The following is an 18,520-nucleotide window of genomic DNA, read 5'->3' on the forward strand; positions in this document are numbered from 1 at the left end:
AGAGGGGATCAGGGAATTGGGTATTCAACTAATAAGCTAGATAAAGAACAAATTAAAGATCCCCAATTAAATACCAAATTAGAATTTCTGAAAATAAAAAGAGAGATTAATAAAATTAAAAGCAAGACAAACATCATTCTAATAAATAAAATTAAGAGTTTGTTTTATGAAAAAAGCAATAAAAGAGATAAACCTTTGGTTAATCTGAATAAGAAAGAGAAAGAAGAAAACAAAATTACCAATATCAAAAATGAAAAGAGTAAACGCCCAGTTATATGCCAATACGTTTGGGATAACCTGAGTGAAATGAATGAATATTTACAAAAATACAAACTGCCCAGTTTAATAGAAGAGGAAATTAAATATTTAAATAACCCCATTTCAGAAAAAGAAATTAAAGAAACCATCAATAACCTCCCTAAAAAATGTCTCCAGGTTCAGATGGATTTACAAGTGAATTCTACCAAACATTTAAGAAAAAAATAATTCCAATTCTATATAAACTATTTTTAGAAATAGGAAAAGAAGTAATTCTGCCAAACTTCTTTTATGATACCAACATGGTGATGATATATAAACTAGGAAGAACCAAAACCAAAAAGACCAATCTCCCTAAGGAATATTGATACAAAAATTTTAAATGAAAATTTAGCAAAGAGATTACAGAAAGTTATTACTAGTATAATACACCATGATTAGGTAGGATTATACCAGATAGGCAGGAATGGTTCAATATTGGGAAAAAACATAATTGAACATATTAATAGCAAAACCAATAGAAGTCAGATTATTATCTCAATAGATGCTGAAAAAGTATTTGACAAAAAAGCAACATCCGTTCTTATTAAAAATCACTAAAGAGTATAGGGAGAAATAATAAATAAATAAACAAATAAATGAATAAATAAATGAATAAATAAATAAATAATAAAATAAGAGGCAGTATCTATCTAAAACCATCAACAAATGTTATATGTAATAGGATAAATTAGGAGTATTTCCAGTAAGATGAGGGGTAAAACAAGGATGTCCATTATCACCATTTTTACACAATAAAGTATTAGAAATGTTACTGAGGCAACCAGAGAAGAAAAAAATCGAAGGAATTAGAGGTGGCAATGAAGAAGTAAAACTTTAATTCTTTGCAGATGATATAATGGTATACTTAGAGAAATCGAGAAAAGCATCTAAAAAACTACATGAACCAATTGACAAATTCAACAATGTAACAGGTTATAAAATACACCCACATAAATTATAAGTATTTCTTTATATGAACAACAAAGTCCAAGACAAAAAATAGAGGAATTCCATTTAAAATAACTGCTGACAACATTAAATACTTGGAAACTATATGAACATAATTACAAAGCACTTTTCACACAAATAAAGTCAGATCTTAACAATTTTAAAAATGTTAATCACTTATGGTTAGGTTGAGCTAATATAAAAATGACAGTTCTACCCTAATTAAATTACTTTTTCATTGCCATACCAATCAAACTACCAAATTACCATTTTACCATGCTACAAAAAATGGTAACAAAACACAAAGAATATCAAGGGAAGTGATTGAAAAAAATTATAAAGGAAGGTGGTCTAACTCTACCAGATCCAAAACTGTACTATAAAGTGCCAGTCATCAAAACTACCTAGTCCTGCTTAAGAAATATAGTAGTGGAACAATAGAGTAGAATAGGTACAAATAGGTACAAATAGGTACAAAATAGGTACAAAGTAAATAGTAGTAAATGACTATGATAATTTATTGTTTGACAACTCCAAAGACATCATCTTATAGAATAAGAACTCAATGTTTGACAAAATTATTGGGGAAAACTGGGAAAATTAGGCATAGACCTACATCTCATACACTATATGAAAATAAGGCCAAAATGGGTACAGGATTTAGAAATAAAGGATGATACCATAATCTAGTCAATAAATTAAAAAATATTCTATAGTCAGATCTATGGAAAGGGAAGAAATTTATGATCTAACAAGAAACAGAATAGATTATAAATTACAAAATGAATGATTTTGGCTACATTAAATTAAAAAAAAGGTTTTGCACTAATAAAACCCTGCCAAGATTAGAAGGGAAGCAGAAAGGAGGGAAACAATTTTCACAGCTGGGGTTCTGATAAAGGTCTTATTTCTAAAATATATAGAGAATTGCATCAAATTTATAGTTACAAGTCATCCCTCGATTGATAAATGGTCAAAGGATATGAACAGACAGTTTTCACACAAATAAATTAAAGCTATATATAATCATAAGAAAAAATGCTCCAAATCATTACTGATTAGAGAAATGCAAATTAACATACCACCTCACTCCTGTAAGATTGATTAATATAACGAAAAAGGGAAAATGGAGAGGTTGTGGGACAATTGGGACAATAACAAACTGTTGTTGGAGTTGTGAACTAATTCAACTAATCTGGAGAGCATTATGGAATATGCCCAAAGAATAATGAAACTGATCATACCCTATGACCGAGCAGTTCCAAGTCTAGGCCTAAATATATTTTAAAAAATGGGAGAAGTCCCACAAGTTACAAAATATTCATAGCAGCTCTTTTTTGTAGTGGAACAGAATTGGAAATTGAGGGGATGCCCATCAATAGAGGATGACTGAACTCTTAAGAAGCATGAAAAGAATTAGAGGAACTGATGCTCAGCTAAGGGAGCAGAATCAAAAGAACATTGTACACATTAAAAACATCACTGTGAATTGATCAACTTTGATGGATGCAGCTACTCTCAGCAGTTCAGAGAGCTAGGGCAATGCTAGGAGACTGGCTATGGACAATGCTATTCACATCCAGAGGAAGAAAAACAAAGCAAAAGCAAAAAAAAATCAAACTACAAAATCTGAGTGAAAACTACATTGAACTTTTAAAAAAATTCTATTAGGTTTTTCATTTCTATAGCATGATTTTCTTTTTTTTTCCTTAGTTTTTTTAACTAGATAAAATATGATAAAAATTTTAATTAATAAAAGTCATTTTTAAAATGATTTATACTCAACTGAATACTAAGCAATTTAATACTAAAGAATCAGTGGATCCAAGATGAATCATGGAAAAATTGATAATTTCTAAAGATTATTATAATAATAAGAAAATATAATCAAAAGTCTTCTATGAAAAAATCACTTAAAAGGAAATTGATAGCTCAAATCCTTTCAACAACAAATAAGAGGAAAAAGAGAGAAAAATAAATGAACACAATTAAATGTAAAAGTGAAATAAAAACATAAAAATTAAAATATTGAAAAATAAGGAGGGTCAGCTAGGTGGCGTAGTGGATAAAGCACCGGCATTGGAGTCAGGAGTACCTGGGTTCAAATCTGGTCTCAGACACTTAATAACTACCTAGCTGTGTGGCCTTGGGCAAGCCACTTAACCCCATTGCCTTGCAAAAACCTGAAAAAAATAAGGAATAGAAACAACACATAAAATAAGAAAAAATATTGGCTTGACAAGTAAAACTAGAAACTGTTTTGTTTAACATTGATAAATATTTGACTTATTTGCTGAAGAAAGTGACAGAAAAATAAAATTACTTATCTAGTAATGAAAAGGGAGAAATTTTTTTTTTGGTTAGAATGAATTGAAAAAAGTTGGAAAGATGATTTGCATTTGGAAACATGTGCAGTACTTTAAATGATGCCAAACAGCTTCCTGAAACAAAAGTCTAATGTTTACTTTCTAATATTCTAACAGTATCATATGACTAATAATAACAAAATGCTTTATTATCTATAAAATCTAAATTATAGGTCACTTGAACTTTTCCCTAAGTCTTAATTTGTCATAAAGAAAATGACTAATCTGTTAAACCCAGATGTGTATTTATACTCTTCACAATACTGTTTACCACTGAGGGGAGCAGGGTGGAATTGGGAGAGTGGAAGGAAATTATGTAGCTTATAAATATGCATATACATGTGGATTAATGTTGAAAAACCTTCATTACATGTAATTGGAAAAATAAAATAGCAATTAAAAAAAAAGAATTCACCAGAATTCTCAGATGTTTCTCAGATAAGCTGCTGTCTTAAATATGCCACCTCATCTTTTTTCTTGTAAAGCTGATTTTTTTAAAAAAAACTCTTAAGTGTAATATTTTTACATTGAGTTCCTATTAAATTTCATCTTATTAGATTCAGTCTAATATTCTATCCTATTAAGATGTTTCTAGATTCTGTCATATAGTCTGTTAGCTATTCGCAGTTTTATTTGATCTGAAAGTTTGATAAGCAATTAACTAGCAAATAACCCCTGTCCAGATTGAGGAGACAGATACCAGTTCTATTCTTAAAAATTTTAGACTGTAGATTTTAAATTTAAAATATCATGAGAGAACCATAGAGAGAGAGACACACACACAGAGAGACAGAGACAGAGAGACAGAGAGAGAGACAGAGAGACAGAAAGACAGAGACCGAGTGAGACAGCCAAAGGCAGAGACAGAAATAGACAAACAGAAAGAAACAGACAGAGACAGAGAGACAGAGAAACAAAGAATCAGAAAGAGACAGAGACAGAAACAGAGAGGCAGACAGAGACGGACAGAGACAAAGACAGGGACAGAATGAAAGACAGACAGTATTTTCATGCTTAGATTTCATCAAAATTGCACTCAGAATTTTTCATGGAAGCTAAGATGAATTGAAATGAGATTTTTTTACATTTTTTTACATGACAAAAAACACCTAGAGCAGTAGAACTTGCTTCAAGATAGTGTGATGTTTATGGTACTTACAGTTATCTGATGGTATTTGTGGTATATCAATAATCATTGATGGGGGGGTGTGCCAAGATGGCAACAAGAAGGGATCCAGTCTTAGGAGCTCTCTGATAAAACTCATCAGCTAAGGACTCTAACTAAACTTTCGAGAGACAGAACCCACAGAGGGACCCAGTGCAGCAGTTCTCCTACTCAAGGTAACCTGGAAAAGAGCAGAAAGGCTCTGCTCCCCGGGATCCGAGAGGCGGCCTGCAGGAGAGGTGGCCCACCAGAGCCAAAGAACTTCAGCCCCCCGGGGGCAGCCCCAGGGCACTGGGAGTCTCAGCTCACAGCAACAGGGGATTCTCCTGAGCTGCACCCCGAGGAGCACCGGGCACAAAGTGGGAGAACAGCGGGGGACCTCTGCCAGAGCGAGCATGTGGAGCCCAGCCATCAGGGCACACAGGGAGCAGCATGGTCTTTCCCACAGCCTTGATCCAGGAAACAGAAGCAGGAGGAACCAGTAAGCAGGAGCCCCCAGGGCATGAGCCCATTGAGCTGAGGGAGGGGAGTGAAGAGAGAGAAACTGCAGAGCTCTGTCCTCTGCCCCTGGAACAGGACTCTGGGGCTCTGACCACATTCAGATCCTGATCACAGTCTAGGCCCTCCCATAGAACAGCACGGCCCCCCACCACCTCAGCCCCGTGTCAGAGGGAGGGGCTTATGGTCATTCACAGACCAGGAGGGAAGACAGAACTTCACACACTGAGACCCTTGTGGGAGTGTCCCAAAAGCTCCGGCAGCACCCCCAAACCAGGCCCAGGCTGGGAAATGAGCAAGCAAAGAAACAAAAGGAAAACTATTGAGAAATATTTTGCAAATGAGCCCAAGAAGGATCAAAACACTCAGTCTGAAGATGAGGAAGCACAAGCTCCTGCATCTAAAGACAATTAGAAAAACAGAAATTGGGTTCAGAGCTCAAAAAAGACTCTGAAAATCAAATGAGGGAGTTGGAAGAAAAACTGGGAAAAGAAAGGAGAGAAATGCAGGAAAAACATGAAAATGAAGTCAGCAGCTTAGTCAAGGAAATCCAAAAAATGCTGAAGAAAATAGCATGCTAAAAACCAGCTTAGGTCAAATGGATAAAACAATTCAAAAAGTTATTGAGGAGAAGTGCTTTAAAAAGCAAAATTGGCCAGATGGAAAAAGAGATAAGAAAACTCTCTGAGGAGAACAAATCCTTCAGACAAAGAATACAATTCAGGGAGATTGATGAATTTAACAGAAATCAGGAATCAATACTTCAAAGCAAAAAAGATGAAAAATTAGAAGAAAATGTGAAATATTTCATTGAAAAAACAACTGATATGGAAAACAGATTTAGGAAAGATAATTTAAAAATTATTGGAATACCTGAAAGTCATGATCAGGAAAAGAGCCTTGACATCATTTTCAAAGAATTACTACAGGAAAATTGCACTGATATTCTAGAAGCAGAGGGCAAAATAGAAATGGAGAGAATCCACCGATCCCCCCCACCCCGAGAAAGAGATCCCAAAAAACCAACCCCTAGGAATATTATAGCCAAGTTCCAGAACTCCCAAGACAAAGAGAAAATATTACAAGCAGCCAGAAGAACACAGTTCAAATATCGTGGAGCTGCAGTCAGGATCACACAGGACTTAGCAGCAGCTACATTGGAAGCTCCTAGGGCTTGGAATACAATATACCGGAAGGCAAAAGAGCTTAGAATGCAGCCAAGAATGAACTACCCAGCAAGGCTGAATGTCCTTTTCCAGGGAAAAAGATGCACTTTCAATGAACCGGGGAATTTCAAATGTTCCTTTTGGAATGGCCAGAGCTGAACAGAAGGTTTGATCTTCAGTTACAGGACTCAGGTGAAGCATGGAGATTGGAGGAGAGGGGGGAAATATGAGGGACTTAATGATGATGAACTGCATGTATTCCTGCATAGAAAAATGACACTGATAATACTCATATGAACCTCCTCAGTTAATAGAGCAGGTAGAGAGAGCTTTTATAGTTGAAGCACAGGAGAAAGCTGAACTCGAAGATAAAATATGGCATAAAAATGGAGTCGATAGAAAAAAAGGGAAATGGAATGGGAGAAAGAAAAAGGAGAGGGGGAATATTCCAAGATATTTCACATAAGATTTTTTTTTTTATTACAATGAGCTATTGCAATGATATGGAAGTGGGGAGGCAAGGGGGAATGAGGGAACCTTTGCTCTCATCAGAGATGGCTAGGAGAGGAAACAGCAAATATACTCAATGGGGTATAGACATCTGGAGTAAGAAGGAGCAGGGAGCAGGGGGAAGGGGTGGAGATGTGAATAAAGGAGGAGAGGATGGACCATGGTGGGTGGGGAGAGTGGCCAGATATAACACATTTTCTTTCTTACTTCTTGCAAGGGGCTGGGATTGGAAGGCCTGCCCAGGACCACAGGGCCAGGTGGATTCTGGGCCTAAGGGGTGGTATGGGGGCTCAGGGCCTCTTGTCCCCAGGACCAGGGATCTGTCTGCTGCACCACTCAGATACCCTACAGCAGAGTCAGAGTGAAAGGAGAGAGAAAATAGAGTACATGATAGTGGAGAAAGAAGAAAGGAGGGAGTTGCGATCAGCAATGGCAATGGTGGAAAAATATGGAAAGAACCTTTGTGATGGACTTATCATAAAGAATGAGATCCACCCATGACAGAGTTGTTGGTGTTGGAACAAAGACTGAAGCACATTTTTTGTTATTATTATTTGGGGGAGGGTGCAGGGCAAGTGGGGCTGGGTGGCCTGCCTGGGGCCACATAGCGGGGTCATCTTTGGGTGTCTGGGGCCGGATTTGGACCCAGGTGCTCCTGGCTCAAGGGCCAATGCTCTGTCTGCCACCCAGCCACCCCTACTATTATTACTATTTTATTTTATTTTGGGTCATTTTTTTCTTTCCCATTTTTTGGTTTTTGCAGGGCAGTGGGGATCGGGTGGCTTGCATGTCACACGGCTGGGTGATTGTTGGGTTTACGAGGCTGTATATGGACTCAGGTGCTGGTGGCTCCAAGGCTGGTGCTTTGTCCATTGTGCCACCTGGCCATACCTACAATTATTACTATTATTTTTTTTTATTTTAATTTTTTTCTCTCCCCTTTACTTTTTTCGCCCAAGCAAGTCTATCTATATTCATGGGGGAGGAGGGGTATTTTGTTTACTTGTAAACAAGAATATTTTAGTAATGTAAAAAACATTTGTACAAAATGAGAATAAAAAAATAAATTAGAATTAAAAAAATAATCATTGAGAATTTCAACAGATTTCTCGTCACCTCTTAAGTTTCTCAGAACTTTTGACTTAAGCTGTTGGGGCCAAAATTTAGTCTTTTCAATACTGTAATTATTCAGTTGTTACTATAGGAAGTTAAGCTATAAATAAATGTTCAGTATGAATCCACAGAGAAGCTTCCGCTCATTATCTTTGTTGAATAAAGGTTCTTAAGGAGGAGCTGCTACTTATTTTGCCATAAAACATCAAGGGCAATAGTGGCATTAGAACAACCAACCCAAAAGGAGTGATGAGTAAATTCCTCAAGAACCTGAGGCCTTAAATTGGGAGTTGTCATTATTTTCCAGTCTTAATCTTTGCACCAAAACATTGAAAGACTTGAGTGTCTAATCAAAAAGAAATAAAGAGATAATGATGATGATGTTTGTCCTTCCTTCTAGAAGACTATGACCTTAGGGAAGTGAGGCCATGATAACCAAGTGAATTGGATTTGAGTGAGGAAGGGTTGTGCAAAGTCACCAGCCTCACTTTCTCCATCTGGGTCCAGTGGTCAGATATGAATCAGAATGACTGGAGATGACTCTGGATGGGAGGCAATCAGGGTAGAATGATTTGTTCAAGGTCACGCAGCTAATAAGAGTCAAGTTCTGAGACCAGATTTGAACTCAGGTCTTCTTGACTCCAGGGCTGGTGGTCCATGCACGGTACCACCTAACTGTCCTGAAAGAGATAAATATATCTTATGGACTCTACCATTTATACAGATACCGAAGTCTAAATGGTAATGTAAGTCAACAATTCTAAGAGAGTACATTGTGAACTATAATGTTCAGTACTTTTCAATCAAGTCAATAAACTCATGATTGCATTCATATATTCTTTCATCCAACTATTCATAAAATAATGCTATTGCCAATGCCTGATCAGTTAAAGGTAACAATTATGAATCTTCAGTTTAGTATTTTTGCCTTTTCAGGAATTTTCTATTGTTTTATGGAACAAATAATATGCTTTCTAGGACAGAATTTTTAAAAACTTTCCCATTTATGGAAAGAAGAGAAAATGAATATATGGACATATTTGAGTTAGATTCACATTATTTTGATTCACAAATTATCTCAGTAACAGACACACTGAAAAAGACAGGCAGTCGTAGGAAATTAGAACTTAAGTGGTTTAGAATGCCCCCTATCTACTATAAAGTTCCTGTGTTCCATTGGATACCTCCTCCCAAAATAAAGTAAGATCTCTTTTAGCTAAATCTTATAAAGTAAAAGTACCTGCATCATGGGAACTGAAGGTTCTTGAGCAGAAAAGAAAGAGACCTTCTTATACCTCATCCTGACATGACCCTGGATTTATAAAGGCTGCTCCCTCAGAACACAAGTTTCAGCAGGTTCAACAAAAGCTTAAAAGACTTTACATGCAAACATGTTGTCTGAAGACCATCCCAACTAAGTTGATAGATTCTAATCACCAGATTGACTACAAAAAGATGATTGTTTTGACCATATAAATTCTTTTATTTTTGGATCATGTTCAGTCATAGTGATGTAGTTTGTTTGTACATTATATGCATTTATAGGCTACTCCCAGTTTGTAAGAGGTCTCTTGGAACAAAGTAAAACTGAGAAGTGAAATCATCTCAAAATAAGTGCAGTATTTTACATTTGTAGTATCCCCCACCTCTCTATTATAAAAAAATATAACAGAAATTTATGTTCTCTTCCAGTCTTTCAAAAAAAGATTATTTTTTAAATAATATTTTCCAGTTATTTGTAATGACATTTTAATATGGATTAATTTTTTTTTGCTCCAAGGTTTTCCCTTCCTCCCATCCCTCTCCTCTCCTTGAAATAAGTAATTTGATATAGATTATATATATATGTACAATCTTGTCCAACAGATCAGAAGGAAAAAAAAAACATGGGAAAAAAAGTGAAAATAGTACTTCTTTCTGTATTTAGATTCCAGTTCTTTTTTTGAATGTGTACAGCATTTTCCATCATGAGTCGTTTGGAATTATCTTGGATCACTGTATTCCTGAGAAGAGATCACTCAGTCATAATTGATTATCACAAATGTTACTATTACTGTGTATGATGTTTTCTTGTTTCTTCTCACTTCACTTTATATCAATTCATATAAGACTTTCCAGCTTTTTCTGAAATCCACTGCTTGTTATTTCTTTTCTTTTTTAGATTTTTCAAGGCAATGGGGTTAAGTGGCTTGCCCAAGGCCACACAGCTAGTTAATTATTAATGTCTGAGTCTGGATTTGAACTCAGGTACTCCTGACTCCAGGGCCAGTGCTCTATCCACTGCGCCACCTAGCTGCCCCCTGCTTGTTATTTCTTAAGGCACAATAGTATTCCACTGCAATGCAGTTATCACATGTTTACCTATTGTCCAACTGATGGCAAATTCTTTGCCACCACAAAAGTGGTGCTATAAATATTTTGTATATGTAGGTTCTTTCCCCTTTTTTGGTCTCTTTGGAATGCAGATCTAATCATTGCTAGATCAAAGGAGATGCACAGTTGTATAACCCTTAGAGCATAGTTCCAAATTGCTCTCTAGAATGGTTAGATCAGTTCCAATTTTCCCACATCCTCTTCAATATTTATCATCTAATTTTTCTGTCATATTTACCAATCTGATGGGTAGAAGATAGTATCTCATGGTTCTTTTAATTTATCTTTCTAATCAGTAGTGATTTAGAGCAATGTTTTATGCCTTTAGATAATTTTGATTTTTTTCATATCCTTTGTCCATTTCTAATTTGTGGAATAAATTGTATTTTTATAAATTTGACTCAGTTCTCTAGATTTTAGAAATGAGGCCTTTATCAAACACTTCCACTATAAATAATATGTCTCAGATTTATGCTTTCCTTCTAATATTGGTTGCATAATTTTTGTTTGTATAAACACTTTTTAATTTAATATAATCAAAACTATACATTTTACTTCCCTTGATCCTCTCTATCTTGTTAGTGAAAAATTCTTGCTTTGTCTAAAAGTAAACTAATCATTGCTCTCCTAAGTAATTTATGCTAGCATCCTCTATGTCTAAATTACGTACTCATTTATATTTTATCTTGTTGTACAGTGTAAGGTAACTAAACCTAGTTTCTGCCATATTGTTTTCCAGTTTTCCCAGCAGTTTTTGTCAAATAGTGAGCTTTTATACCAAAACCAGAGTTATTTTGGTTTACCAAAGAGTCAGTTTTTACTATCATTTACAATTCTTGTGTATTTAAGCAATTCCCCTGATGCACCACTCTTAGTATCAGATAGTTTTAATGATTGCTACAAGGCCATCTTCTTTGGGATTTTTTCAATAATTACTTTGATATATTTGACCTTTGGTTCTTCCAAATGAATTTTCCTTTTTTTGTATATCTTTAAAATAATGTGGATGTAGGAGTTGACTTGAATCTTGAAGATAAGGATTCTGAAAGGTAGTGATGAGAAGACACTATATATCAAAAATAAGGAATATCTTGATCACATACATGGAGTTTCAAAAGGGCCTGTTGAATTCAGTGAATAGCTGGTAGTAGGGAATGCTTGAGATGAGAGCTTGTTTTTGTTTTTAGTTTTTTAAGGCAATGGGGTTAAGTGCTTGCCCAAGGCCACACAGGCTAGGTAATAAGTGTCTGAGGTTGGATTTGAACTCAGGTCTCCTGACTCCAGGGCCGGTGCTCTATCCACTGTGCCACCTAACTGCCCAGGGATGAGGTTTTTATTTTTATTCTCTTTGGTGAAATAATTTTATGAAAACATTCTTTTCCAAAATGGATTATATTTTTGTTCCCAATTCCAATAGTCTGGTCATTTACCTCTATTTGTTAGGAACTTTCCTTAAACTTTTCAAAAGCATTAAAAGCTGACGGGGCTTCTTTTCTTTCATATTCAACAGAGTTGGGCTACTTTGCAATTGTTTTTTTTTTAAAGAAGGTTTGATTTTTGACAGCCAGACTTATCATTGTCTTAGCATTGCTATTTCCATGAATATGTAAAGCATCTCCCACTTGGGTGCTGCATAATGTGTGATATTTAATTTGTCACAGCTTTGTCACTGTGTAAAATGAAAAAAATTGTCATTAGGAAAAGATATACCTCTGAGATCTAAATAATGTACCAAATGTACTTGCAATACAACATGACATTCCTTGTAGTTTTCAGGGGAAAAATAATTTCAATACATTTGAAAAGAAATATCAGTAGAACAACACTACGAGTTATTATTCTTTATTCTCATTTTAATTTTAGACACTCACTTATTGTAGATTTTATTTGACCCTGATCCTTCCCATTTCTACCCTTAATCTTATTTTGCTTCCTATAGGCCTGATGAAAAATTATCGAAGGATAGAAAGGCAGAAAATATGACACATTTGTCCAGTTCCAGTTTTCCTCAGGATTTCAACCATTTTGCTGCAGAAGTCCAAGAAACAATTATAGCTCTCAGAAAGCAGGTTTGTTTTTTCCAGCAACTGCCACTGTTTTTATGGTGAATACAGTGGGAACAACTAATGTTTCTGAATGTCGTTTGCAGAAAAAGTTTGCTGTCACTATAATGTAAAGCCAGAATAAAACTTATATATCAATAGGGCATAATCATAGACTATTATTATTTAATAATACTTAATCTATGTTTAGGCTAAATTATTTAAATGGTTAGTAGATGAGGAGAGAGAAGAAATGAGGAAGACTGAGAAAAGTTGTTTCCTATAAATAATTATATCATTGAATAGTAGGTAATCTAGAATGCATTTGTTATTGGATCAGATAGCTAGATGTATGATGCTCAGGGAATTTCTCATTTCTGTATTGGCTGATATAGGTTGACAAGTTTCTGAAGTATTGTAGATTGGGATGCAGTTTTCTATATCATATATATGCATATATATGCATATATATATATATATATATATATATATATATATATATATATATATTGCAATTCTTGGAAAAAACTCCAAAGACCCCATAGAATTCACAATTTTCTCTGTCTTTTAACTGACAGAAATGTTCTAATTAAAAACGAAAATTCTACACTTTGCTATTTTTGTGCATATTTTCTCAGCTTTTTGGAGCTTCTGATTTATACATTATTCTCTCAAACTAAAAAAGAGAAGAAATGAAAAGGGAATTTCATCTATATGGATAGGGAAAATGTAGATGCTAGTTCTGTAATAAAAACCTGTTAGCTTAAGGGTACAATGTCAAACTATCTGTTTTTGAAAACATTTTTGTCACTGTGATTCTTTTGCTTTTTCCTTATTAATATCAGAGAAATTCTGTGCCTAAAATAGATAAAACTCTGTCAGAAAGAGTAAATAACTCTTGGGTTTATAAGAATGATAAAAGCATAAATTAAGAGTGTTATGGTAGAATTGTGTGGTTTAAGCACAGGGCTTAGCCTGTACTCAAATTTTTTCCCATGTCATTCTGCCACTATATCTATTCACTCTTCCTCGCTAATAAAACTAAAATTATATCCAGAAAGTCATTATGGAGACCTTTTATAGAGACCTCTTAGTTATGAGAAAAGATTGTAATCTGGGGAATTTCCTTTAGACCTTTCAAATGGCCATAAATTTATCTACAAGATTGCCTAATGTTACCTCAGAGAAAAATAAAGGCATGTCACATGAGAAAAGTAAATTTCAAAGGAAGAGGGAAAATTGGCAATGAAAAGTACTATGCACCTGAGAGGCAGCATGAGGATTCCAAACTGAGGAAAACACATCCTCAATGATAAGATTTGTAGGTTTGGGTAATGTGGCATAGGTATTGTTTCAAATGAGATAGAGGAAGTGTTAATGATAAAGCGTTTTTGCCTTGGGAGCTTTTAATTCAGTCTGGTACAACGTTGCTTTTGTGTAATTTCAAAGGAAGAATCAGGGCAAGCTGCAAAGAGGTATTTTGGTTTCTTCCCAGTTCCATGCCTACCCCCTAGTGACTGCCAAGGTATATACTAGTGTAACTGATTAAGGTAGCATGGGTAGAGTAAATAGACTTATTTTGGGCTTAGAGAACTGAGATAGGCAAGAATATCAAGGGAAAAAAAATAACATGCCATGTCTGTGTATAAAAAAGAGAGTACCTTCATCCCTCTTCAGAACTTTATATTCCAAAGTAGTACTTTTGGTATCATCTATTAAGATTGAAGTAGCTAAAAAGCTTACTTTTTTTTGATGTGAACCCACTCATCACAAGATCAGGACTAGGGAATTTATATGAAACAGTGTTAAGCAATCTTCTATCTATGCTGTCAGGACTGGCATATCTGTATGCATTCTGTATGAATAAAAACATGATTTAATATTCATTTGAGCAATACAAAAGAAACAAATATATTAAGATGTTATTCTCTAACTATATTTCTCATAATGGGAATATTCAATCATTTACATCTAGATCATAAACTTAACCAATTTTATGTATTACTTTTTGAATATTTTTATATGAATATATTCATACATATATGAATTTATACAAACTCAGGTACAGGCATCTTAATAGCTTTTTATTTGTTTAGCCATTGGATGCATTCATTTCCATGGATGTTACAGCAGAACCATGATCTCTTACACATGGGTACTCATTCCACCAGTGTACCTCAGTCATTTAAAAAAAAATCATTGCTGGAAGAGAACATTTAGATTAATATTTTGCTTTAAAGTCATGCATTCTAATAATCAACAAATGATAAGTTTTTTGTAATGTTGCATTCTCTACACCTTTCACTCAGTTGTAGCATGGTAAATTATTTTCATATTGTAGAATATTGTTTGTGGGATTTTGCTTGCAAAAGCTTCACTCTCCCATCTATTACTTCATCATGAGTATTCCTAATATATATGTAGTTCATTTTCATAAGAAAATAATAAAATTATTTTCATACAAATATAGATTTTAACCAGTGGTTTCCATTTATCTTTTAATTGTAATGATAATCAAACTCTAGAATGTTAAGCTTTTTACTAAAATTCATATTCTCTCAAAAGAGCTTAACAATCTATAGAGAAAAAAAGTACATGAAAAATACCTATTATCCAGGACAGTGTTGTCAAATTTAAATATAAACAAGCAAAAGATCACTCTGGACCACATACATACTTCCTTAGAAAGCTTTGCTAATATTATCTATGTTCTATTATATGTTTATTTTTTCGTTAAGTATTTCCTAACTGCATTTTAATATTAGTTTGGAATGGCCATATATGTCTGACACCTATGCTAGTTTATTGTCTATACTCTTAAATATAAAATATGCAATCTATAGGACTCATTGAGCAACAAAGCTATTGTATTTCCCCAAGTATAAGATGTATTCTTTTCCAGAAAATTTAGAGCTTAAAAACTGGGAATATCCTAAACAGTGGCTGTAGTCTTTTTTACTTGCATTTCCCATTTTTTTTGCACTTGTGTTTGTGCTCATTGTTTTGCTTTTGTTACTGGTATATTAGGTTGCATTTTTGCCATATTATGCCCAGAAATGGCTCAGAAAAGATTTTCATCCAGTGCTGAATTCAAGTTCAACGTGATCCAGTTTGCAAAAGTGAATGGAAATCTTGCTGCTGAATGTCAGTTTGGTCCTCCTCCAGCTGAGAAAACAATCTAAGACTGACTATGGAAAGAAGGAAAGAAGAAACCCTGCTGAAAACACCCCAGCAGAAGACCATGAGAAGCAAAGCAGGAAAATGACCCAAGATAGAGAATTGATGAGATGGATTGAAGAGTAAAGAGTCACTGGAATTCCTGTATCCACAAAGATGGCTCAGCAGGATGCCAGATGAATTGCTGATGAAAAAGAAGTAACTGATTTCAAAGGAGACACAATTGGTGCTTCAGATTCATGAAACATTATGGACCAAGCACATGTCCATGCACCAGACTTGCCCAAGGAGAGCTTGCGGTCAACAAGGACCAGAGCATAGGCAGGAGAGTAGTCAGAGCCTCTCCCAAGACTGTGATTCATCATCAAACACAGATGAAGACTAGATAATGTGGGAATTTTGACAGTGAGGAGTAGTTGTATGAATTTTATGATGAATAAAACTTGAGTCAATAACATTTGATAAAAATTTTCAAACTTCAGGCCCCCAAATTAAGGTATGTCTAATACATGGGAAAATATGGTATTTGGGTAGGATACTACAAATGATACCATTGGGGCCAGAATTAAATAGAATAGAATCCCCAATTACCATTTATTTGTGATGATCTTTAAATGATCTTCACCTTCTCCCTGAAGCACATAGCAACCATTTTAATGTCAATATTCTCCAGGAATATTGTATGATAATGAGTTACAAACCAATATAGTCTTCAAAGAATTAAAGTCTAAAATAAACCAAAGTGAAATTTAGAGGCACAGGGTAAGTTTAAACCAGCTTCAATATATTGCAATCAAGATTTATAAATAAATATAATAAAGAATGTATTAAATAAACATTTGATCAAAAACAAAGAATAATCATGTGATAAAAGTGAATAATGACAGAGGGTAGCCCTACTCTTCTTTGGTATCCCTGTAATTTCAATAGAATCTGAGAGTTGAACTGAGAGCTTAAGGTTTACTATAGACTATGTTAAGGACTGGGAAAAATATATTTTAAAAACAAAAACAAACAAGCAAACAAACAAATCAAAAAAACAGTTCCTGGTCTCAAGGAGCTTACTTTTGAATGGGAGAAGACCAGACATAAAAGAAAGCTTTAAATAAGGTATGGGGAGAGTAGGTTGGAGAGGAGAGGAAGAAAGAATTCATTAGTCCAGAGAATCATATTTAACATCTTTTCCAGCCAACTGCATGTCATAATCTGGGCAATATATTGTCTTTATTCATTAGACCTTTTCTTATTTTGATTGAAAGACAAGTTTCAACTGATTTTCCTTACTAAAATTCCTATTCACTCAAAAGTTTGGGAAAGTCTTTCTCCAACATTCCTCTTCTTACATTACACACACACACACACACACACACACACACACACACACACACACACACACATAGTAACTTGAACACATATAGTAAACCTGTAGGAGAACACAAATGGGAATTGCTTGGGCATCCACATTCCTAGATCCATTTAGATGATAGAGTATTACAGAGAACAGATGTATAACTCAGTAGTCCACTAACATCTCACTCAACAATATTTGGAAATAGTTTGAATTATGTTTTTTTTTTCTACTTTGGGTGGAATGTCATGAAAACCAATGCTTAGAAATCTTTGAAATTTTATTGTTTTCAGCATTATTTTTCCTCTGTATGTATATTCCTTTTTACCCATTCTTCTCAGTTTTATGTTTTTAAGTGTCATCGTCTCTTCCTGATGAAGTATGGTGGAAGAGTCAAAATGTGCTTCCACTCTTATTGCTGATGATGTTAGATTTCCATAGAAATATGCATTATTTATTTCATTTCATATCAATTTATTGTGTTCTTTCCATTTTCATACACAAATAGTCTTGGGAATATCTAATTTAGTAGACATACAACAAATGGACTGTTGGCTTGTTTTCACCTCAATTGCTTTTAATTTTTTGTGGCTATGTAGCTTATTATTTTCTGTCATAATCAATTTTACAAGTCAGCTTATGTTATAATGTGTGTTGAGCTTGGCTACCATATCTCTATTTGGCAAAGGGATCCAGTTTTTGTGATGTTAGGCAGTGGAGGCCTCATTTTGGCCTCTTCCTCATGGCAAAGATTTAGTAATTGTCAAACTTGTTGGAGAGGATTATTGAAGATTGCAAGCAATATCACTTAAAAAAATAAAATAAATTCTGTAGAAAAGAAGTCTGCAGAGAGTTTAGAATAAAATCTTGAAAAAAACAATTCTAAAAGGATGACAACAAAAATGCTCAAGTAATAGATTTTATTCATTTTAATTTAGCAAACATTTATTATGTTCTAATATTTGAAAGTTACAATGCCAGAAAATTGAAACACAAAGACAAAAAAATGGTCTGTATCCCAATAATAACAAAATAGCTTGCATTTATGTAGTATTTTAAGGTTTGCAAAATGCTTTACAAATATATATATATATATATGTATATATATATATATATATACTATTTTATTCTCACAACAATTATGGGAGGTAGGTGCTCTTATTTTCTCCATTTTACAGATGAAGGAACAGAGACTGAGAGAGATTAAAAGCATGGCTTGTAAATATTTGAAATCTTATTTGAACTTATATTTTCTTAACTCCATTATTAGGGTTCTATCCACATACCAGCTGATTGTTTATTTTATTAGTATAAATATAAGATAAATTGAGAAGATAGAGGTGAGTATCAACTGTAAGGATCTGGAAAAGTTGCGGATAGGTGATGACACTTGAATCAAGCTATGAACGAAGCTTATATTCTATAAAAGAAACTATAAGTAAGGAAAATCTTCAAAACATGAAGGACAATCTCTGTAAATATGCAAATTGGAGATAGAATTCAAGAAGAAGCAT

At 34.3% G+C, this 18,520-nt stretch overlaps 1 protein-coding gene across 6 annotated transcripts in view; it reads left to right on the plus strand.

Moving 5' to 3' along the window:
- The window catches only part of PXDNL (peroxidasin like), a 586,539-nt gene that overhangs the window by 551,228 nt on the left and 16,791 nt on the right, over positions 1-18,520 (plus strand). For all 6 annotated transcript variants that reach the window (XM_074206820.1, XM_074206824.1, XM_074206821.1 and 3 more), the window contains one exon: positions 12,379-12,508. In XM_074206820.1, coding sequence (XP_074062921.1) covers positions 12,379-12,508 — 130 coding nt within the window. The remainder of the gene's footprint in view (positions 1-12,378; positions 12,509-18,520) is intronic.

This window comes from Macrotis lagotis, chromosome X, assembly GCF_037893015.1.
Source record: "Macrotis lagotis isolate mMagLag1 chromosome X, bilby.v1.9.chrom.fasta, whole genome shotgun sequence".
Taxonomy (NCBI): domain Eukaryota; kingdom Metazoa; phylum Chordata; class Mammalia; order Peramelemorphia; family Peramelidae; genus Macrotis; species Macrotis lagotis.